The sequence below is a fragment of the Ammodytes marinus genome, assembly GCF_949987685.1.
Source record: "Ammodytes marinus genome assembly, chromosome: 17".
NCBI lineage: Eukaryota > Metazoa > Chordata > Actinopteri > Uranoscopiformes > Ammodytidae > Ammodytes > Ammodytes marinus.
In genome coordinates this window covers 18,063,640-18,085,599 of record NC_137221.1, presented here as the reverse complement: position 1 = coordinate 18,085,599, position 21,960 = coordinate 18,063,640, and the positions used below count along the sequence as shown (strand labels likewise).

The window sequence follows — 21,960 nt, the reverse complement described above, 5'->3', positions numbered from 1 at the left end:
TTATTAAATCAGACTGCATTTTAACAAAAAAACTTTTTTAAATTCAAATCTGGTATTTACTCAGTATGATTTAACGTAGCCTAGATGCCTTTATACCGTAGTTCCTTTAAAGTTGTTATAAGTGCCTACCATTTACATGCAAAGAAAGTAGGCCTGCTCAGTGAATGCAAAAATTTTATTTTTACATTTCAAACCTATTTAGACAGTTAGCTATGCTATAGAGGCCTATCAAATAGCACAATACAAAGCAGGCCTTTATTGTTTTTAATGAAGGAGATTATTACACAATGTAGGCCTACATGCAGCCAGACAGATAAGGCATATCAGCTAACGTTATGTTAACGTTACCTGCTTCAGGCGCTCCATCTCGTTCAGCTTTTCTGCCAGTGAAAGGAAGAAAACAATGCAAATACCTCGAAAGCGTCAATGAAAAAACTAAGAATTTCATTTCTAAAAGTATAACCTCGTAGTAAAAGGATAAATGAACACTGAAAAACACGGTTGTGCCGTTAATATCAGTTACCTTCTATCGGTCACTTTGTAACGTTATGCCGGCAGGATTTCATCCATTGCTGCGAGGCAATTGGCTAGCGTAAATGTTTTATGTTAAAGTAGACGTCAGCAGCAGCAAAAGTTGCTCGCAGAGTCTGGAAGAATTCATTCGCCACGTTCCTATAGTACAAATGACAACAGACAATTTTAGGCCGCTGTGAGTTTAGTCCTGTCAGTCAGTACCTTGGCTGAGTGAAAGCCATCACGTTGCTGAAAACCGAAACACTGTTGATCTCATCCGGAAACGTCTCCATGGTAACACCAACCACCTTGTTGCCATCAGAAAAAGCCGAACTATGTGGGCGGTGCCAGAGCCACGTGCGCTTTTTCATCGATAGCTATGTCCATGCCTACAGGTCGGAGTGAAGTGCTTAGTAGGCCTATGTGTAAAGGCCTTAATAGTCACAAACAGATAGGCTAATACCACCTCTACAATAGTGTGATTCGGCTATGCTACACTTTGTTGAAATTAAATTGATTACATAACAGCCTATTCAAAGAGACTGGGTTGTGGGTTGGTGTGGGTTATGAACGTTAGGTCTAGGCATACTACTTGCTGTAGTTTGATGGCTTTAGGCCTACCTGGAAGCACCACCAGTGCACCACCACATTGCAGCAGCTGCATGATCCTGCCCTCTGCTGGCAGCAACCCTGCCTCGATTGGGCTGGCATCTACAACCAAAAACATTTTCATTCTACCCATGGGAAAAGTGATTTTATGGACCCCTGGGGCCATATTACAGAAAAGTCTAAGATAGGATTTTCTCTGATTTGGTATTACAGAAGCAAATCCTAACTAACTTTAGGAATCCTATACTATCTTACCACATCCTATCGTCTGTTTAGGAAATCCTAACTAAATCAAACGTCAGTTTGCAGCATTTCTGTCTGTTGCATAGCAACCGACAATGTTCTATCTCAACTGACTCTCAGCCCAGCCTGACATTATTGTGTAGGCTAACAGCTAACTTTGCTTATGGAGCAGAAAAGGCCTTTTATTAAAAAATAAATAAAAAAAAGACAAGTTTGAACTGTAGGTGACATCTGTGGAGAGGGTGAAGGACGTTTTGTCTCCAACACATTTTTTTAAGAGTAATTTCAAGTCATTCAATAGCCTTTCAGTAAATACATTCACTCTGTCTCCATTGAATTGGTTTAAAAAAAAAAGAAAATACAGTTATAGTCGGTTATAGTCTGGGTCCAACTGAAAAGTTAGGCTGGCTGAAGGGTTATCCTAAAGTTAGGGGACTTTTTTAAAGATTCTGGGCATTTAGGATGCTTCTGTAATACATGTTTCCTATCTTGAATTGACTTATGAACTGTTCATCTGCAATGGCTATTTTCCTAAATCAGGTCCTAACTCCAATAACCATGGTAACCATACAGTTAAGATAGGAATTGTGAGTTAGGAAGTTTCTGTAATACGGCCCATGGAGCGTTGTAAAAGATTGTTCACCAAAAATAACATCTAGGACCTTCCACGATCACAACCTGGGTGGACAACCTTGTCAACAAGCTGCTGGAAAGCTACAGCGGGCCGACATAGCAAATCAGAACCACTGTTTTTGTGAATGAAGGTGAATGGGGATGGGCGAATGGGGAATTTTTTGAACTTATAGATATCATTATGAAACGTTGCCACGTTGATTACTGACATTGAAACAAAAACTTTTTGTATTACAGTATTTTCCAAAATGTTTAAATAAATATGAAAAATCATCAATGTCTTACTGAACAACTTACAGCAACAAATTAAACTAAATAACTTCATATCCTTTAACCAATTTAAACAAACTATTTTAAATCTGCCAAACTCTACCTGTAACTGTTTTAATTAGGCTATATTGTACTCTCACCCATTTAATTTTAATTGCTACCACTTAATTTCACCACTGTGTAAATGTTTCAATTGTTTTTCTCTTCACCTGTTGTTGTGTATTTGATGTATTTGCGTTGAATATTGTTAATGTATTGTTGTTTTTCCTTTGAATTTGTTTGAACTCGACGTCATTGAAAATGAGGGTCACCCCTCAATTGGTCTCTCGAGGATAAATAAAAGTTAAATGAAAAATGAAATAATGATGCGTAAATTTGCATATCTGCAAAGCCCCAAAATCTAGATGTTGGAAGAAAGCAAAGTGAATTTGTTTTTAAATTTTGAAAACAAAACAAGTGTCCAACTGCCTGAAGCCTCACAGTTCAAATTTGATCAATAACCCATAGAAAATATTTTCTTTACACAGTTACATGTGCCATGGACCAAAAGTGTCCTTTTGGAGTCTCCAGCTGGTATTTGAGGAAATGGCTAGACATTCCCTTGGAAAAAACTGTGTAAAAAATTCATTTTCTATGGGTTATTGATCAAATTTGAACTGTGATTAGGAAAAGCTTCAGGCAGTTGGACACTTGTTTTGTTTTCAAAATTTAAAACAAATTGACTCTGCTTTTGTCCAACATCTAGATTTTGGGGCTTTGCAGATATGCAAATTTACGCATCATTAGTAAGATATTGATTATTTTTCATATTTATTCAAACTTTTTGGAAAATACTGTAATACAAAAAGTTGTTGTTTTAATGTCAGTAATCAACTTGCAAAGTTTCATCATGATATCTATAAGTTTAAAAAATTCCCTTAGCCCATTTGCTTAAACAGTGGTTCTGATTGCTCTATCGGCCCCGCTGTAGCTTTTCCAGCAGCTAGTTGACCAGGTTGTCCATCCAGGTTGGGATCCTGGAAGGTCCTGGATATCATTTCTGGTGAACAACCTTTTACAACGCTCCATGTCTGTTTGTTTTTTTTTTAAAAAGGGGTTTTTGTCCCCTAAAGGTATTAGTAAAAATGCAGAAATAATATCTAGGCATTGCTGAATTATAACCTGGATAAGCCAATGGGAAATAGGCCACCATAGACAAGGTTATGTCAAGCTTCTTTTTTATGGCCCAAGACATCCTGAACATAATATCGTCAAAATGCCAACAAAATACACTAAATCTGATAATTAATTTCACTTAGCCTACGCCTAGCTGGGGTTAAGCCTACTTGATGGTTGGATACTTTTTAACCTAATAGGCCTAAATGACGTGTTCGGCTACTGGTAGTCAAAAACTAATTATATAATGTAAAATGTAACGTAGCCTACGCCTAGAATAGAGCAGAACAGTGAACTTTCTTGCAGGAGCTTGTGGTGTTTTTGTTTTTTTGCACATTGAACTACCAACTGAACTTTATTTATCTTGCATATCTGACATTTGATAGGCTGTTGGAGTCATGTGGACAGGGCGTGGTTTCGGCTGGTGCGAGGTGTCTGTTGTCGGGCAGAAGAGGCGCCGCGGCTTTGTCTTTGAGTGTTTCTTGCTAATTTATTCGTTTTAAATTATTTTAGATATGGTGAGTTTTCGAAACTATTTCCTTTGCACGACATATAGTACACAAACTCTAGCCACACCGTCGCAGTGTGAAATGTAATGCATTAGTTATTGATCGAAATGTTCGCTAACTACTGTGCTAACATTGGCGGTAGCTAGCTACAGGGTTAATTAGCGACCTTCGTGGAGAAAAAGGCGCACTAGCTTTTTGTAGCTAGCATTAGCTGGGGCTAACTCTCGTAACCCATATTTAACAATGAGCAACAACATGATAACTCATTAACTTGGTAGCTTCTCCACTTTTAGTCAGATCAAAGATTGCTCGTTGAAGTAAATTTAAGTTCGACGGAGTTCAAATTTAACAATGTATACCAATATTAATATTTCTGACACTTTTTGACTAGAATGTTGCGTGTTATGGTTATCTTTATACACAGAAAGGCCTATTATTTCCATGTGTTCCTATATTTGACATTAATAAATATAGCGTGTTTCGGCACGCTGCTGCAAATACAATAGTTGGCTATTGTGCGTTTATCATACTTTAGTTACCTTTTTATGAAGTTTTTACTTGCCAGGGTACAAGACAGTCTCGTTAACTTTGATGTAAAATATACTTCACCACTCGTTGCAATTGTTGGCCCCGAAGTGGGAATGCTGTGGTATTTTCACATACCTCAAGAAGTCAAACGTTGTTTTGTTGTAAGGATGTCCACAAGCCCAGGAGCAGCAGCAGCCAGACTTCACCTTCACTGAAGTTGTCAAATGGCTACATCCTACCCGAGGGCAAGCTCACTCCCAACGCCCTCTTTGTTGGTGGGATCGACATGAAGGTAACATCCGATGTATTTAGTTCACGTGCTACTAATGAATAGCTTATTATTATTTTTGCCCACATATGGCACATATTAGAATATGCTGTAACCAAGGACCAAGTAGTGGAAATGACTTTAATTAATTAAGAAGAAATTAAAACTAATTTAGACACTTAGATTTGCTCAAAGTACTTTAGCAAGTTGTTCTTGTGCCATTTTAAGATCGTAATTTAGTTTGCACATTGTGCACAAGTGCACTGTTTTGCTTTTATTTTGAAGCACATAATAGAGCAACTAACATCCATGTTTTTCACTTGAAATGAAATTCAACCCCTAGGTGGATGAAAATGAAATGCGGGACTTCTTTGCCAGATATGGTGCTGTTAAAGAAGTTAAGATTATCACATACCGTGGAGGGATCTGCAAAGGGTGAGTTTAGCTGTTTGGGAATCCTCAAATGTTGGTGCTAAATTCTTAGATTACCTTTTTATTTCTTTTAGTTGTATAATTATTGATTTTCTTGTTTAATGTAAAAAAAATATATTTCTAAATATTTATTTGTGTATAGTTATCTATTATTTTCATTCATGAAGCATGAATATTTCACTTACCGTAAGTAATTGTCATGTTCTCTGTATTTGCCAGTTAATTTATGTGAAAGTCTGTAGGTGTGCTGTGTGTGGGTCGGTTTTATGAATGCTCATTAGCTTATCTTATACCTTGATGTGAGCAGTCATTTTGTTTATTTTTCACATTTAGCATTTGATATTTTTGTTTGCTCCTAGGTATGGGTTTGTGTACTTCAACGAAGATGTAAACATTCAAACAATCATTGAGGTGAGTGGATGTCTTTCTGCGTAATTGCTGTCCTATCAATTATCATTTCCACCTGAGAGTTATATTTCCTCTTTTCATATGTTTATCCATAGCAACAGATCAGTTTTAAGGGCCGGAAACTCAAGCTGGGCCCTGCCATCATGAAAGAAAGGAGCGCTCGTATGTATTCTAATTCATTCATCGGATATTTGGTTGGCAGTGCAAATATAAGATCTTTTCCCCTAAATTTGTTTATACTGCCGTGTCTATTTTAATGTTGATCTAGGTTCCATGCCATCCCGTCTGGTTGGCCCGGCTCCTTGGATGAACCCCACTCAGTACTTCTATTGCACCTGCTGTGCACCCATGGGAGGGGGTATGGCACAACCCTCTCCCATCCTGAATGGAGGCAACCCCTACAATCAGGTGACACAACACGCACATAGACAACCCATCAGGATTCTCATCTCAGTAGGCAGGCAGATTCAATTGTAAAAAACAAAAAAAGTTGCAAGGCAAATAAACACAATACGTTTGTGTGGCATCAGTAATGCTGTCACACATACCTTTCTATTCTCCCATTCTCTCATTTACACTCAACAATAAAATGAACCTTGATTTCTCTCAGGGGAAGTTTGCTAATTATCACAGCCAAGAATAGACGTGCAAAGTGAAGAACAATGTATCAATTTACTTTTCAATTTACCAGAAAAGATTTTAAAAAAAGAATAAAGTTGGCTATGGCATGACTAATGACTATGCTAATAATATCCCAAGTTGGTGAATTATTCAGACGATACCAACTGTCCAAAACATGTGCAGTTACAGTGCATGCTAATGTGAGAAACAGACCTATCTATTACCATTCAGTGGCTATCAAGATTGTCAATGTGCATTTAAAAATCTGCTTAGCATAGTTTCATTTATTATCATTGTTTGTGCTGCTAACTTTGTACTTTTGTTTTGAATTATTTCTTCTGGCTTTATTTCAGCCATACTCCTACTCCAACTATGGAGGGGTCATGATCCCACAGATGCCAATGAACTACGCACAGAACGCCTATGCCTACCAGGTACCCAGACACACATACCAATTAGTCAACAGCATCCTATGCAGGGTCACCTGGGCATTAAACACATGCTTCTGCATATAAGATGCATGGTTAAGCCTTACTTAGATCCACATGTCCCTGCCTACCAAGGTGAGTCTGGGTTGCTCTGTTGCCCTTTGTTTGTCTGTCTGCTGACCCCTTTCCCCTCACACGCAGTACACTCCTGCTCACTGGACGGCAGACCAGAGGACACGGCCTGTCAACCAGGTGACTCTGCATTTAGTGGGAAGTAGGAGTAGTAGAGTAGTAGGAGTCAGTATCATATAGTTTCAAAGCAACGCAAATCACTTGTCATGTGAGGAACTCGTATAGCCAGTGGGATGAATACATTGTTGGAGACTTTCCAAGTGCATTGGATTGAACTAATTAGTTACTAATACATTTATTTTTTTATTATCTTTTCTCATTAGTGTCTGTGGCATCACACTGTCCACACACTGCACTGTTCATGCATGCCACAAGATGGTGTTGTCTGGCCAGTGCTGAAGCATAGACTGTGCAGTTATTTCTTATAATCAGCAATTGTACAACATTGATGTTTTGTCTTTTTGTCTTAGGGGGGAGGATATGGCAGCTGTTTTGATCTTTTAAGCAAATCCTTCTGATTGTTCTCATAAAGTTTATTTTTGTGATGTTATCACTCTCTTTCCAGAACTTTGTGGACTGTGGAGTCCAGACAATGCTGACTGTACTGTAGTCCACAGTTACTGAGCAGCCTACCAGGTAAAACACCTACTTTAAAAAAAAAAGAAGCATTGTCATAAGAACTGAAACATAGTGTGCCATCGAGGGCTGAGAGTCTGCAGGCTCACACATCTGCATACTGTTGGCCCTACATTACCTACCCTTGTTTAGCATAATCTCTTTGCTCCTCCTTAAACTATGTTCTTTAGTCATGCCAAGCATTAGTTCATTAATGTCCTGTCCTCAGTGACCCTTTTTTGCCATTCTTACTACAGCTACACAAACGATTGAATTCACAAGTCAATTTAAAAAGACTAATCCTGTTTGGGTGTGTAATTAAGGGTAGGAACCATTCTTTGTTTGTGCTGATTTCTCTCCCCTGCTCCCTGAGATACAGGCTACAGTGAGTCACAATGAAGACAGGATGACACCTTGATGAAACGGACGGCTGGAAGCGACCCAACTCCTTGCAGTGTTTTCAGAATGCCCTCCTCCCTCCCCTCCACTTCTGAGACCCATTTAAACACCAGGCTGCAGGCGCTCTCCACTTTAACTGTGCTAGTTTGATCACGGTCACTTGGACCACCGCGGTGTGGTCAGGCCGCTTTTAAACCCACATGGATCACAGTAACAGTCACCCGGGCAGAGCAGAGCACCCTCACCGTACCAGTTGATGGGCTCACAATCCTCATCCTTATTTTTGTTTTTCGTTGTTAATTATCCCAAAAGAAGACTTTTAACCTCACCCATTTACCTACTGCCTATTTATATTTTACGTTTTATTTATTTTTGGAATTATTTTAAATGTTTGTTGGGTTGGGGCTTATAGCGTCTGCAAGGGCTCTGTATATAAAAGGTATGTTTATATGTGTGTATATATATATTGTAACAAAGACTTGACAGCGATTTTTTTTTTCTCTCACTATTGGAGTAGAATGCTTCAACTCAGTTTTAATGCTCCTCTGATAAAGAAATTTAATTAATTTGTCTTTTTACAGCATAAGGGCACTCGGTAATTCCATTCATTTTAAAAACACATTTAATTTTTTGTGCTCTGTGCATTTTAATTGGGTTTCGATTTGAGGCTGGAGATGAATGGCAATTTGGTCACATTATAGCGCCTCGTCAGTATCACTGATTTCTCGGCCCTGGTCCGACTTTGAGTTGAGTTCCTCAGAGCTTTCTGTGGCACACCGATCAGCCGTGTGCCGCTCCTCTAAACTGTCCCATCCTGCAACCGCTGTTTATCAAACCGTTGCAAGGGTTTACACTCGAGGGCAATCACGGCATAAAATTTAGTTTTTCCCATTACTCATCAATCAACTTAAATCAGAGGGGAAAAGAAGTGGAAAGCAGTTTGAATCCACTTTTGAAAATGAAGGACATGATTGAAAGTATGGTGCTCTCTCTTTGCTAAACTTTCACTGTACATGGTTCGCTTTATACTGTTTTTTGATTCTTTTTTTTCAGCATTTTGGGTTTTAATTTAACTGCAGGTGATGTCACAAGGAACATTTTACGGACACTTGAGTGAGCAATGATTCTGTTTATATACGTATATACTTTTCTGCAAGTGCACTTCATTTTCTTTCCTATATACACTTTGGGAGCAGCTTTGTGTGATCAGACGTGCACATTTGGTATATGGTGTAAATCACAGATTTCTTTTATATTTTATTATTTCTTTTTATACTTCACCTTCTTGACCCAGTTCCCAGGGCATTGACCTCAGCATATACTGTGTGCAGGCATCTGGTTGTATCAACAGACTTGTCTTGTTCAGAGAGCCCTGGCACCGCACTGTTCGCTTTAGTTCATTGTTAGTGTTCATGTTTCGCATAGGTTTGGTTGTTTGTGTTTGGAAAATAAAAGTTAATATGTTTATCATTTACGATTGTGAATTACTTTTGTCTTCTGTGTATTTTTAATGTTGTTCCTCTGAAAACACCACTCTTTCTAGTGAGCAGGTGATGCAGGAGCACACAGCTTTTCAGACGGCTGCTGCTCTTCAGTCAGGGTTGAATTCCCTCTCTTCCCTGGCAACAAGCCCATCATCTCATCCCCTTTTTTTGTCACAGTCTGGTAGTGTGACTGGGCTCCCCAGGGTGCCCTGTTCATCCTGCGACCACCTTCCAGCCCCCCCCCCCCCCCCGTCAGACATTTCTGAATTATGGATAAGTCTGGATAGCTTCTTATGAAATATGAATTTTCTTAAGAAGACCCTTGAAAAACACAGACAACCCGAACCTCATTAACCTTGATGGATAACCACGTGCACTGTGACAAACACGAGTGACCCAAAAACTTGCCACTGACTAGTAGGGCAAAATGATACTTGTAAAACTTTCATGTCTGCTGTCCGTTCTGTAAGAATTATTTTCTCAAATGTATTTATTGAATCGAATTTTCAGTGACACAAAAATATCATAAAGGTAAGTTCCAGTCTCAATACTGTATCCGGCTATTGGCCTACCTTTCTATAGGAATTTAACTTTAACTGGGGTCGTTTTACCAAATTAAAGCTACTAACTAAATGTTTCACTAAAGTGTTTAAAAGTGTCCAACCACCTACAGAGTGAAGCGAGTGAGAGAGACGATAGGGAGGAGAGAGGATGTGTGCATGCCTCCCTCCACTCTCTCCACACACGCTGCTGGCACGGAGGTAGACGGGAGTGTTTATCGTGAGCAGCCCGCGAGGTACAGCGTTTGAAGCAGCAGCAGTCGGGTTGTAGTTGTAAATGGACGATCCATGTTTTCATCCAACTGGGTCGCAGTTATCTGAGCCGTGACGGGGAAGACATCAGAAGCAGCGCCAAGACTTGAGGAAGCTTCTCAGTAGGCTACAGCAGTAACGCACTTGGCACGGACCGTGGACGACTTGATCGGTGAGTTTAACCAGCCTATAAAAAAAGAAGAAAATAACATTTCTACACATATACCAAATAATATAGCCTATCATCTTGACATTTAGATGATTTTTGGCAATATGAGCAACAAACTAAATGTAATAGGCTATTTCCCAAAAATATTGTTTATGATTGTGATTTTTTTCTTTTCTTTTTTTCTCACGTTGGAGTGATTAGATTGCAGCTTTTGAAAACTTAAACTAAAAAAAGACATACAGTTGTTGGACTAGAGACGCATCTTTGGAAGACCTTCACAAAACACTTGTGGCAGAGAGAATTCTATTTGGTTTAGACATCCATCCAGCCATTTGATTTGTGCGATGTTGTGTGCCATTTTTTATTCGTGGCGGAACGAAATAAATAAGCCCCTGGCTGGGCCTCTGCCCGCTGTCACAGGTTGAATTGCACTCAAGATATGCGTGACGGAGTAGCCTAAACGTGCAGAGCGCAGATGGAAGAGAGCGGGGTGGGGGCGCGTGTGTGTTGGCCTATGTGAGAATGAGAGAGATTTGGTGCGTAAGCGACCTGTCATGTATCATTTCCCGTTCACTAAACTACCGGCGTTAAGGGGCAGCATCAGCCAGCCACGTGCAGACTAGGTGTGTGTGTGTGTGTGTGTGTGTTAAAAAGAGTATGAGGTTGAACGCACCAAAGGGAATGAAAAGGATAGCTAGAAATATGTAATTTCAAGCTAGACTGCATACAAAAAATGCATTGGGCATTAATAAGTTAAATGTATGTATATGGGGGTGCTGCTCACTATATAGTTTTGAAATCTATTTGGAAAAAAAGCACCCATTAGTGGTGAGTGACATTTGGGTTAATGTGCCAGTGGTCCTGATCATCAGGACCACTGGCACTAAGTTTTACTCCTCAGTCCTCAGAAACTCTGTGTAACAAGTGATGGATTCAAGTAGGCTACCTCATGAGTTTACATCAGGGTTTAGTAAATTGATTCCCCCTGTCCCAACAGTCTTCCATTGTTCATAAACTGTTATTTCTAGAGCAAAATAGGCCATGCAAGGTGCTTCGCGCGACAGACCAATACATCACTGTCATAATTTGTTTTTTATCCTCCCCATGCAGCCTCATTAAAACACTGTTTGAGGTGATTACTTTGTTGCTTTTCGAGGGGGGTGGGGGGTCGTACCCCGCAGGCAACTTGACACGCATCGGGGTCTACTCAATGTCTGTCTTCCTTTCTCTGCTTCCTCTTGTCTGTCTCGTTTCCCTCCCTCCTCCTCCTCTCTCTCCCCATCGTCAGCATCCCAAGATAGACATCCCAGTGGGAGGGAAGCCCACTCCCCAGGACTCAGTCTGTCACCTCTAATTTTGAAATTCAGTGAAACACATGCCAATAGGATACAGGCTCTTCATAGGAAAGGCAACCGTTTTAAATGACAGGCCCCTGTGTTTTTTAAACACAAAAAAAATTGTTAGTTCAAAACCAAACACTGTCAACAAGCCAATAATTCCTTACATTAAAAAAAGTATGATATTGCTGTCAATCACTTTAGTGCATCAGGTGCACAAATGAAAACAAGTGACTGCTGTGTGTAACGTGCAACAAAAACAAACCTCAAGCACTTCCTCCGTTGCCAGGTTCAACAAGGATGCTAAAAAGGTTCTTGATCTTCCAACCACTCACTCAAAATTCATAGAGAAACATCTGTAATCAATGCTAAAGACAAAATATTTGTTTTGAAAAATTCCCATCTGTGTTGCAGCTACGCTAGCTGTGGTCTAGCTAAGAATAGGCTACTGCAACCACGTGGTTTTGGTTAGGGAATCATTATGGTAATGGTTTAACACTGAAACGTCAGTGCTATTAGTTTTTTTGAACATCAGACAAGCAAATGGTCGTACACCAATTTACTCTGACCGCTGCACAAATAAAACTTTGCTGAATGCCACACTCCTACTAGCATTGGCCCCTAATGTAAATGCGTATGCAGCTGTTATTAACAATTTGTAGACATTGTTGTTGAGACGTGTATATAAGCGACAATGCTTTATTAGAGCAGGCATTTCTCTGCCGAGCAAATTATTATTGGGAATGCCTCGAAGTGCATTATCGCACTTAACGCATGACCACAGAAAATACTGATGGTCTTGCAGGTAAAAGTACTATATTGGGACCAAAGCTGGACTGTTAAAATGGCCATTATAGATACCTATTATTGATTTGTTGCCGGGGCAACAGTATGGGTGGATATATCTGTTAATAAACAGCAAGAAATTGCAGTATGAAACATTAAAGATATGTTTGATGTTGACCTTTTTTCCATGTGGCATTATTGCTTACATACAGTATTTCTCACCATAACAGCTGTTGCTAGTCAGCACAGTAGTGGATTTTTCTTAGTGGGTTAAGATATATTTAAAAAAAACAATAGCTATGACAATTTTAAGTGTTCAGTAGGAAGGTATAACAAAAAATGTGAATTTTGGCAGTTTTGTCATCTACAGTGTATTTCTATGAGTTTTTCCCAAGCCTGAGCCCGCCTGTAGCTCTCCCTTTGCAGCAGAGAATACTGCTTCTTGGAAAGCAGACAATTCCCCCTCTCCCCCCACCCCAAACCCCTCCACCCCACCCCACTCCACCCCGCCCCTGAGTGGCATGGGAGGTTCAGAGCAGTGGCATAGCGCAGACAGATTATGCTCCCACGTAAATCCCCTGTCATTTCAAAAAGTCTCAGTTACAAGAGATTCTCTAATGAGAAGCCCGCGCTGCTACTCCCTGTCTGTCTTCCTCTTCACTCCATTCTCTCACTCCTTTTATCTGTCTCTCTCTCTCTCGTTTTCCTGTTTTTTCACTGTCGAGGCCTTTTTTTCTGCCTGCTTGTTTGTGTGAGAGCATGTGGAAGGTTTCCGTTTGAAGTCATCATGTAGAGAGAAAAGGCCTCATATGCAGCGAAAAGGCCCCGAGCCCCGCAGGCACTGGAGTTCCTCCGGTACCACAACCGCCTCAGCTTTTCATTCTATGTTTGAGTACAATTACATGAGATCTGTTTCTAAACCTCACAGACATCTGTTCATCTGTTCAAGTGAGGCCTTTGTGTTAAGACTGAACAGCCACTGCACATTTCAACTGTTGATGAGATGTTGGATCCAACAGAGGGGATGTAAGCTATAGTCAGGAGGACCAAGACTAGAACGATTGGGTTTTATTTGAGAGCAATCAAACAAATTGCCTGGAGCCAAATAGTGAGTGAATTATTCCAAGTTGTCATGATATTTTTTAGCACTGCATGAATGGGATTTTTTTTAATTAAGTTAATTTGCATTGGGGGGAAATTAAAATACTAGAGCTAAGGTAAAGGGCGAGAAAGAAAGATCTAATGAAAGACTCACTGATAGATAGAAAGAAGCAAATTACTCCCGTCTGTCTGTCCATACATGGTTTCCATATATGGTAAACCAACGTGACGTGCGGAGTCCCCCAAGGTTCAATCCTAGGGACTTCTTAATTCAACATTTACATGCAAATCATGCAAAATATTTATTAGAATGTCTATGCCAACGATACTCAAATCAATATAGGGCTATACCACTATCGCCTCATAGATCTGCTGTGTCAGTGCATCTGAGACAGATGGCTCCCAGAGGAAATACATAACATTGGGAAAACAGGATGAAGTTACTACTAAACTTCATAAAGTTTTAAGAACATTTTTAAAACAAGACTCAAAACGTTTATGTTCACTTAAGCTTTCTGCGTAATCTTACCTGCAATGCACTTTTAACTTTTGCATTCTTTATTCTTTTTAAATTTTATTTTTCTCATTTCATTTTATTGATTCATTTTTTTATGCGATGCACTTCATGTCTGCTTCGTGTATACAATATGCTATATGAATAAAATTGCCTCGCCTTCTCTTCACATCCCTATGGTCAGAGACTCACCATCCCATTGTGACCACATGTTTCTTCTCCATCCTGTGCTTCACCTTTTGACCCCTCTCTTCCCTAACCAGCCAGAGATGAAACCTGCTAAACATCCCCACACATTAACCTGCCCTTTGGTCCCTGTTGCAGACGGAGCATATTAAAGCACGACCCGGGAGAGAATTTTGTTTTGGGAGTTGGTCTAACTTAGTCATAACCCAGGGCTCCACTTGGCTTGCTGGAAACATTGTAATGGTTTTATGGGACTTAAGAGGCTCAGCAGGGGAGCATTTCGGCCGCAAAAAAAATAACTCATTGGACCACTAGACAATAGGGCTAGACGGAGGAGAGGATGGAGAGGCGTGGTAGGGTTTGCCAGAGGCTTTGTGGACGGGCGTTATGTAAACTTGGAATGTAAATGGCTGGAAGGATAGAGATAGAGATGAACGGAGTAGAGTTTGGGGAAGGTATGAAAAGAGCAAAGACCATACGGATGTTGAGAAGAAGATTAAAGTGGACGGATGGCGTGAAAGTTAAAGTCAGGGTTATCTGATAATGAAAGAGGGCAAGCTGGGAGTTCTTGTAATCAGGACACATAAAGAGAGAACCACAAAAACGAATAGCCAGACTAACTGTATAGATAGTGAGATAGATAGAAAAAAAGGGAGTTTTTCTAATCGGGCATGGCGGACAGAAGAAGAGCAGAGGCCATAGAGAAAGAGGTGATTAAAGCATGGGTCAGACAAGGGCAGAGAACATTGTATACATCATGAACATTGAAGAGCTAACGGTATGAGAGTTTAAGAGGCCAGTAGGCGGTTCAAGAGGGGAGAGAGAAGGATGAAGAAGAGAGGGGAAGATGACATGTGCTGCTGTCTCTCTCTCTCTCTTTCTCTCTCTCTCTTCCTCCTTCTCCCCAAAGCGGTTTTCCTCATAATGAAAGTGCAAGTCGCGTTTGAAAGAGTAATGACTCTTAATTGCTTGTTCTCTGCAAAATTTAAAATGACAGAGTGTACTGTCTCTCAAGGCCGACGGACTATGCAAAATGTGTCGCCCGATGCCGCCTTTTGAAACTTTGTAACCTTTCGGAAAGCACGTACCGTGCAATCGAGGCTGTAAGCCAACAGAACACGCACACGCGCACACCAACCAGGCTTAATGTAGTCTGCTAGGATCGTTAGACGAGTTAATGTCTGTGCGCCACTCGGCCTGATGGGAGTCACTGTGTCATTCTCCACACTCTCTTACCAGACACAGAGATGCAGATATAGACCTGCCTTTGGAGAGGACACACATATGGACACATACACACACACAGACCCACAGATTCACACCTGACCGCGTGGCTATTACAAGCCGTGTCGGACGAGGATATTAAGTGTAGCCGTGGTGATGATCTGAGGGGGCCCTACTCTGTCACATCCGATTAGCTTGATGAAATGTGATTGACCACACCCTTTTCCCTTGTCCTTTACCCTTTTCCTGTCCTCTATCTCTCTCCTCACACCCTCCATCCATAACTCCATCCAACTCTCCCAATCATTCATCTCAAAAGCCCCCTCACACTTTTTTTTTATGCACTTATGATCTTTGGGCCTAATGGCGCATTTAAACTTCATGGTACCAGCTCTACTCTACTCACCTTCTTTGGTTTTCCAATATGAAATGTACCTGGCAGTGGCATCTTGTTTTTTGGTACCTAGGCGTACACTGTCGAGGTTCCAGGGATGTCAAAATGACATGTTGAAAGGGCTGAAATGACACAGCACGTTTCTCTGACTGGTAAAGGACCTAATGTTACTTCATCCAAAAACAAAATGTCCAAATCATTGCCAAGATGAAGACTGAGTATAACAGGTACCATGTAATGGAAAAGCACCATAAATGGCCCTTTTAAAATTCAGGACAGGAGGAATTTAAAATAGAACATTACAAGCTCTCTCAAAATTGTGTTTCTGAATCACCTACCCTTGAGGGGTAGTACCACAGGTCCTTTTTTGCGCTTCATGGCTCCCCTCCTCTTCCCTCCTCTCCTCCCCTCTCCTCTCCTCCCCTCTCCTCCCTGTCTATGTAGGCTCATGTCGCTTTGCTTGACAGGGCAGGAAATCGGTCTCATTTCTGCTTTAATTCAGTCTGATCAAACATGTCGCTCCCAATCAGCCCTATTTGATTAGGAGATGCCCGTATCATAGGCCGCCGAGCAGGTAATGTCTGACACTTTAATATTTCGGAATTATTTGCTTGTGTGTGTGTGTGTGTGTGTGTTTGTGAGAGTGAGAACGAGTAAAATGCACACATGATGTCGTACGTAAGCAATTGCTTTATAATTAGACCTCTTTGTGTGACAGTCACATACACAACCTGCTGGAAGTGCTCATGTGTTTCGTATATTTAGAAACTCTATCAGTTCTATGCCTCCAACTCAAGTCTTCGTTCTCTTCTTCTCCCAGTCAAAAGAAAGAAAAAGTCCTCTCGTCACTCCCCGTCTTCTCTGTCTCACAGATATGGGGTGTAGGCTTCCTAAATTGCGGAAGGCAGAAGAGAGGCGTAGTCCCGGCAACATCTACTCCACCCTGCGACGGCCTCAGGTGGAGACTAAAGTGGGCGTGGCATACACCTACCACTTCCTGGATTTCCTGTTGGGGAAAGAAGGTATGCATAAGACTACCAATGCACTGTCAATCATTTCAGTTCAAAACAGTTCTTCTGAGTATTGTACATATTTCCAATTTCTATGCGGGTTTTATCCATTGTCCTTTTTTGGGTTGGGCTTGTCAAACCCAGTGAGACATGTGCGTCATGTGACTTGACCTCTCCCACACTTACATACTTGAAATAGTTTTGTCTTTACTTGGTCCCACATGTAAAACGTCTCTATCAAAATGAGGATGAACATCTGGAAATTCAAGCATTGTCTGAATGGGAGAATGCTGGAGAAAAACATCTGAATGGTCAACTTTATAGTGACTTTTGAGACATGATCTTTGAACAGTTTTCAATGACCCAACTCACTGGGCTGGGTAATTCATTGATTTGTGTTGAATCATTTAATAGTAGCAATCGATCCAATGCTATCAGCTCTACAAAGGCTTTTGATGTCTTTTAGCTCATTGCTTTGATTTATATGGCCACGCAACATTACTGTTTTGAGTCAGTCTTAACTCTGTCATCATCAAACTCATCTGCACACTAAACTGGGTTCTCTGTCATCTGAACACTGTAGCAACCAGCGAGTGGAGATGCATGTTTATTTTTTGTATTAGACTTGCATTCACCAAAGGGCCATTTTAAATTAAACACAATGTTACTTTGTCAATAGGCAACTGTTTTATAACATTTTAGAAGCCAAAACAACTTTGTAAGGTGATGGAATGTCAGTGTTGTTGTACATTTTGTTGCATTTGTTTCTACTTTCAGAGAGTTACCCAGAGTTTAGCTTAACTTTAATTCCTAGCAATTGTATTCTTAACTATCTTCTTCAAGTGTTTTTTTTTATTTCTTTAATAATTTAATCTTTACTCATTTTTGTAACAGGGGACAGAAACATAATTTTAATAAAGGGAAACCAAAGCTGCCCTCACAAATAATGCAGTATCCGCAGGCTCCAAGGAATGTGTCTACACATTTGGTTATAATCCAGAGGAATTCAAAGGAATTGTTTTTACTGAGCACATTTTCCATTTTCTAGTACAGTTGATTATTTTTTTCTGTTGAACCCTGCCCTTCTGTGTCCTCCTGAACTTTACCTACAGCGTTTGGCTGTTCCACTCACAAAATAGCCAGAGCTATGAAGTGACTAACTGAAATGTTAAAGTCAGCAATTCTGTGCAACTTTTTTTTCCCCACATTAAGTAAGTATCTTGAGGGCGAAAAGTGGCTTATGAGCTAAAGTTGCCATTGTGCTTCTCCTGTTGCAAGGAGTTGAAAGAACCCTCAAATTCTCAGATTCAGCTATATCGTGCTATTGTGCACGCTACAGCCCTGCGCTGCCACTTCCCCCATGTCTCTCCCTCACACAGTGGCACCAAAGCTGGTGTGTGTTTTCACGATGTCTTGGTAAACTCAGTGTGTCTGTGTGTGTTGTTCCATTTGCGAATATGAAAAATAGTGCTTCTAATAACGTGCGTGGGTGTGTGTTTGTTTGAGTGTGTGCATGTGCTGTACATGCTCACGGCATCTTGAGAACGTTTGATGAGAATCCTCCAGAGAAGTCTGGTTTCTAAAAATACTAATTCTGCCATTGTGTGTGTGGATTGTGAGGAGATGGAAGGGAGGGACGGAGCGAGGGAAAAGAGGCGAGTAGGAGAAATGGATAGTAGTTGAAGAAGATATACAATTTAAAAGAAACACACCATCTTTTGCCTTATGGCTTTAATGTGCCTGCTTTTCACCTGACAAGCTGGCAGAGGGGGCGAGTAGCTCAGTGAAGTTTCCAATGCAACAGTAACAGACCAGCAGGCACATGGTCGCGGCCAAGTGGCAATGTTCTGGTTAACCAATCGGCTTCATTTTCCGCCAGCCCTGTTGTGTTTGGCAAATGAGTAAGGCAGCAGTGTTGGCCTCAGAAAGATCTGGCAACACAAAATGGTGATGGTGGTTGTGGTGGACCAAAACAGACAAGATATGAAGATTGCTCGCTTTCTTGTTGCTAAAGGCGGTAGATAAATTGTCTAATGGTATGGGTAGCAGCAGCACACATATACTGTAGATACAGAAAGACCCACACACACACACACACACACACACACACACACCACACATACAAGTATGTGTCCATACTAGCAGCGATGGCGGCCCATTCAAGCTCACACAAACACTTTATAGCACTAAGTCAACAGAGTTAGTGTTATCTTTCAGCAGTCAGGCAGGTCATTTATATGGAAAATATAAGATCACAGCGACGCCACCTGAGCTGCTTAAGATGAGTATACTCTATTTTAGGAGAAAAAACAGCTACTGTGAATTGATTTTGTGAGTGGGTGTATGCCTGGATCTCTCTCTCTCTCTCTCTCTCTCTTTCTCTTTCCATTTGTGATAGAGAGACCAATAGAAGTGAAGGATTCCTGGAGGATTATCTGATTGTTTGGGTAGATTGAGAGACCTCATTCCCAGCAAAGGGATTTATTTGTGTTTGTGTGTGTGTGTGTGTGTGTGTGTGTGTGTGTGTGTGTGTGTGTGTGTGTGTGTGTGTGTGTGTGTGTGTGTGTGTGTGTGTGTGTGTGTGTGTGTGTGTGTGTGTGTGTGTGTGTGTGTGTGTGTGTGTGTGTGTGTGTGTGTGTGTGTGTGTGTGTGTGTGTGTGTGTGTGTGTGTGTGTGCCTGTATGTATGAATGTATGTAGGAGGCAGACAGATCTCTATGTCAGCCCATGACATTGAGGAAACCCACGGTCAAATCCACACTCTAATTCAATTTGGCCTCCATTAATAATATTATTTTCCTGCCAGCGTGACATGACGACTCCCACACAGCGATGAAAAACAAATATCTTGTGCCGGTGCCCCTCTGAGATATGCAAGACTGGCTGGCTATTTATTAATCTAAGCTACGTTCTCAGGGCTATAGGAGCTTAATGTTCATAATGACGTGCACAGGTTCATTTAAGAAAGATTAGGATATGATTGAAAAGTCCATTCAAAAAGCTAAACTTTCATATATTCTAGATTCATTACACAAAGTGAAAATATATGTCAGGCCTTTCTTTTGCTTTAATTTCGATCATTACGGTTTACAGCTCATTGAATATAAAAAATCCAGTATCACAAAATATTAGAATATAACATAAAATCTATCAAAAAAAAAAAGGATTTATAATACAGAAATGTCAACCTTCTGAAATCTGTTTATTCTAGATTAATTTCACTTTATGTGTAATGAATCTAGGATGACTATATGATAGTTTCACTTTTTGAATTAAAGTACAGAAAAAAATTAACTACTGATATTACATTTTTTGCTTTTAGATGCACCTGTACAGTGTGGTCTTTAGCCTGACCTTGGACCAGACGAGAAAGTGACAACTTACCTTTAAACAATGCAGGCCGTTCATATAGGCTATAGTCCATTTGTTTATGAGCTTCGCTATTACTAAGGCAGTGCTTTTAGCTTCTACATATTTTTCCATGTAACCAAGTCCAACTGGGCTCACACTGGGTCCCGGCGACCATGCTGTTAATCCGGGGAGGATGAGGAGAGAAATATGTTTCATGTTTCAGGCATTCGGCCTGCGCTTCACACATGGAACAGTGTTATTAGATCTTCAGCCCTATCTCATTCTACGCCTTTAAGCCGCTGTGAGAACAAATCCACAAAATCCTTCTTACTATATCATTTGGTGAGTTAGTTGCATGATAGTATGTATCTGAAAATAGTTAGGCATATTTATCATTACAAATTAAAGATATTGTCGTTTAAGTTGGATAAACACTCAAATTTGATATAGATTAAGCGGGTGTATGCATGCTCTGTTTCTTATGACACATAAAGTATTTTTAACCAATCAGGGCAGTTGTCGGCTCGAACGTTCTATAAAAACAATCACTGTTGCCATGGAAACCATTTAAAACGGCCACGCCCACACAGTCCTGTCAAACGGTCCACTACAAAAGCTGTTTTTTTTAATAATATTTAGGAACATTCACTTTCAATCAGACTTTTTAAAAAGCTTATCGAGACACCTAACTTTGATATCATATTGATTTTTTACTATTTATTACCAGGTTTCCAGAGGCTTTAAACCCTCATTCCATAGGACCTGAAGCCAGTTTCTTATTTTACTGAACTTCTACTTCTTCTATACGCGCTAATCAGCAATCTGCTGTACCTTGACACATAACCCACCTCTACAAAAAGTGCCATGATCTTCATTAAAGCCGCGGTGACATCGGCAGGCTACACCTTGACATGTCAGCATGAGCTCAGAGTAGAAAGCTGTGCACGGATAATGAGTGGAGAAGAAAGAACGAGAGAAGAGGTGGAGAAGTGGAGAGAAAGTAAATGGAGGCAGAATAGAGTCAAGGAGGTTTTGTTGAGAACAGAGGGCGACAGAATGAACAGAGCATACACGGTATATAGAAATACTGTAGAAATGAAAACCAGAGATGCTGAGAGCGTTTGTCACAGTGTCTGGAGTGCAGGGTGAGGATGAGGCGAGAGAGTCAGAGGTGTGAAAGAGACGGAGCGTGTGTGAGAGCATCCGAGGATGTGTGAGGAAGAAAGTTAAGGTGCGATGCTGTGTGACTAACTCTGGTCTCTGGAGCAGACAGTCAGGAGCAGAACTCTGCTGATGACTTTCTGCCGCCCCGCAGAGACAGACACCCACTCCACTCATTAAAACTAACAACATGTGTCTAATGTTCAGAAGGTGCGTGTGCGTGTGCGCGTGTGCGTGTGTGTGCGTGCGTGCGTGCGTGCGTGTGTGCGTGTGGCTTTTTGCTGTGCTACCGTATACCTGTGGAGGATTTTATTTGGGTTTGAGGTAGATGCTAGTTCGTTTGTGTGTGTGTATACACTTGATCATCTATTTTTGTGAGGACCAAAGTTTTAGACTTTAGGAGTGAGGACATTTTTGGAAAGTGAGGACATCTTGCCTGGTCCTCCTCACTACTTGAATGGACCTTAGGGTAAGAGGCTTTTAGGGTATACATTATGTCAATGAGCGTCCTCACAAGTATAGCCTTACAAACTTGTTTTAGTGTGTATCCACTCGTGTGTGCATGTGATCCACGCCTGCACGTGATGATAGACACTCCCTTTGTTGACAAAAAATATATATACATTCCCTCTTCCTCATGTGGTACATCTTTGCTATCAGAATGTGTGC

The 21,960-nt window shown here is 40.7% G+C and overlaps 3 protein-coding genes across 3 annotated transcripts in view; 2 read left to right on the top strand and 1 right to left on the bottom strand.

The window, feature by feature from the left end:
• dnah3 (dynein axonemal heavy chain 3) overlaps positions 1 to 366 on the bottom strand; it is a gene marked incomplete at both ends in the record, with an annotated part of 31,454 nt that extends 31,088 nt beyond the window's left edge. Inside the window, one exon of the mRNA XM_080045871.1 lies at positions 349 to 366. Coding sequence (XP_079901997.1) covers positions 349 to 366 — 18 coding nt within the window. The remainder of the gene's footprint in view (positions 1 to 348) is intronic.
• A 3,455-nt stretch (positions 367 to 3,821) lies between these two features.
• Positions 3,822 to 7,359, top strand: dazl (deleted in azoospermia-like; the record flags this gene model as incomplete). Its single annotated transcript, XM_080045870.1, has 9 exons — positions 3,822 to 3,854; positions 4,627 to 4,752; positions 5,072 to 5,163; positions 5,520 to 5,571; positions 5,664 to 5,730; positions 5,837 to 5,976; positions 6,543 to 6,623; positions 6,819 to 6,869; positions 7,315 to 7,359. 9 exons carry the CDS (start codon positions 3,822 to 3,824, stop codon positions 7,357 to 7,359), a joined length of 687 nt encoding a protein of 228 aa, XP_079901996.1.
• Positions 7,360 to 10,009: 2,650 nt separating this feature from the next.
• rftn1a (raftlin, lipid raft linker 1a) overlaps positions 10,010 to 21,960 on the top strand; it is a 25,936-nt gene continuing 13,985 nt past the window's right edge. The window contains exons 1-2 of the mRNA XM_080045320.1: positions 10,010 to 10,231; positions 16,643 to 16,792. Of these exons, the coding sequence (XP_079901446.1) occupies positions 16,645 to 16,792 (148 nt within the window). The 5' untranslated portion in view covers positions 10,010 to 10,231; positions 16,643 to 16,644. The remainder of the gene's footprint in view (positions 10,232 to 16,642; positions 16,793 to 21,960) is intronic.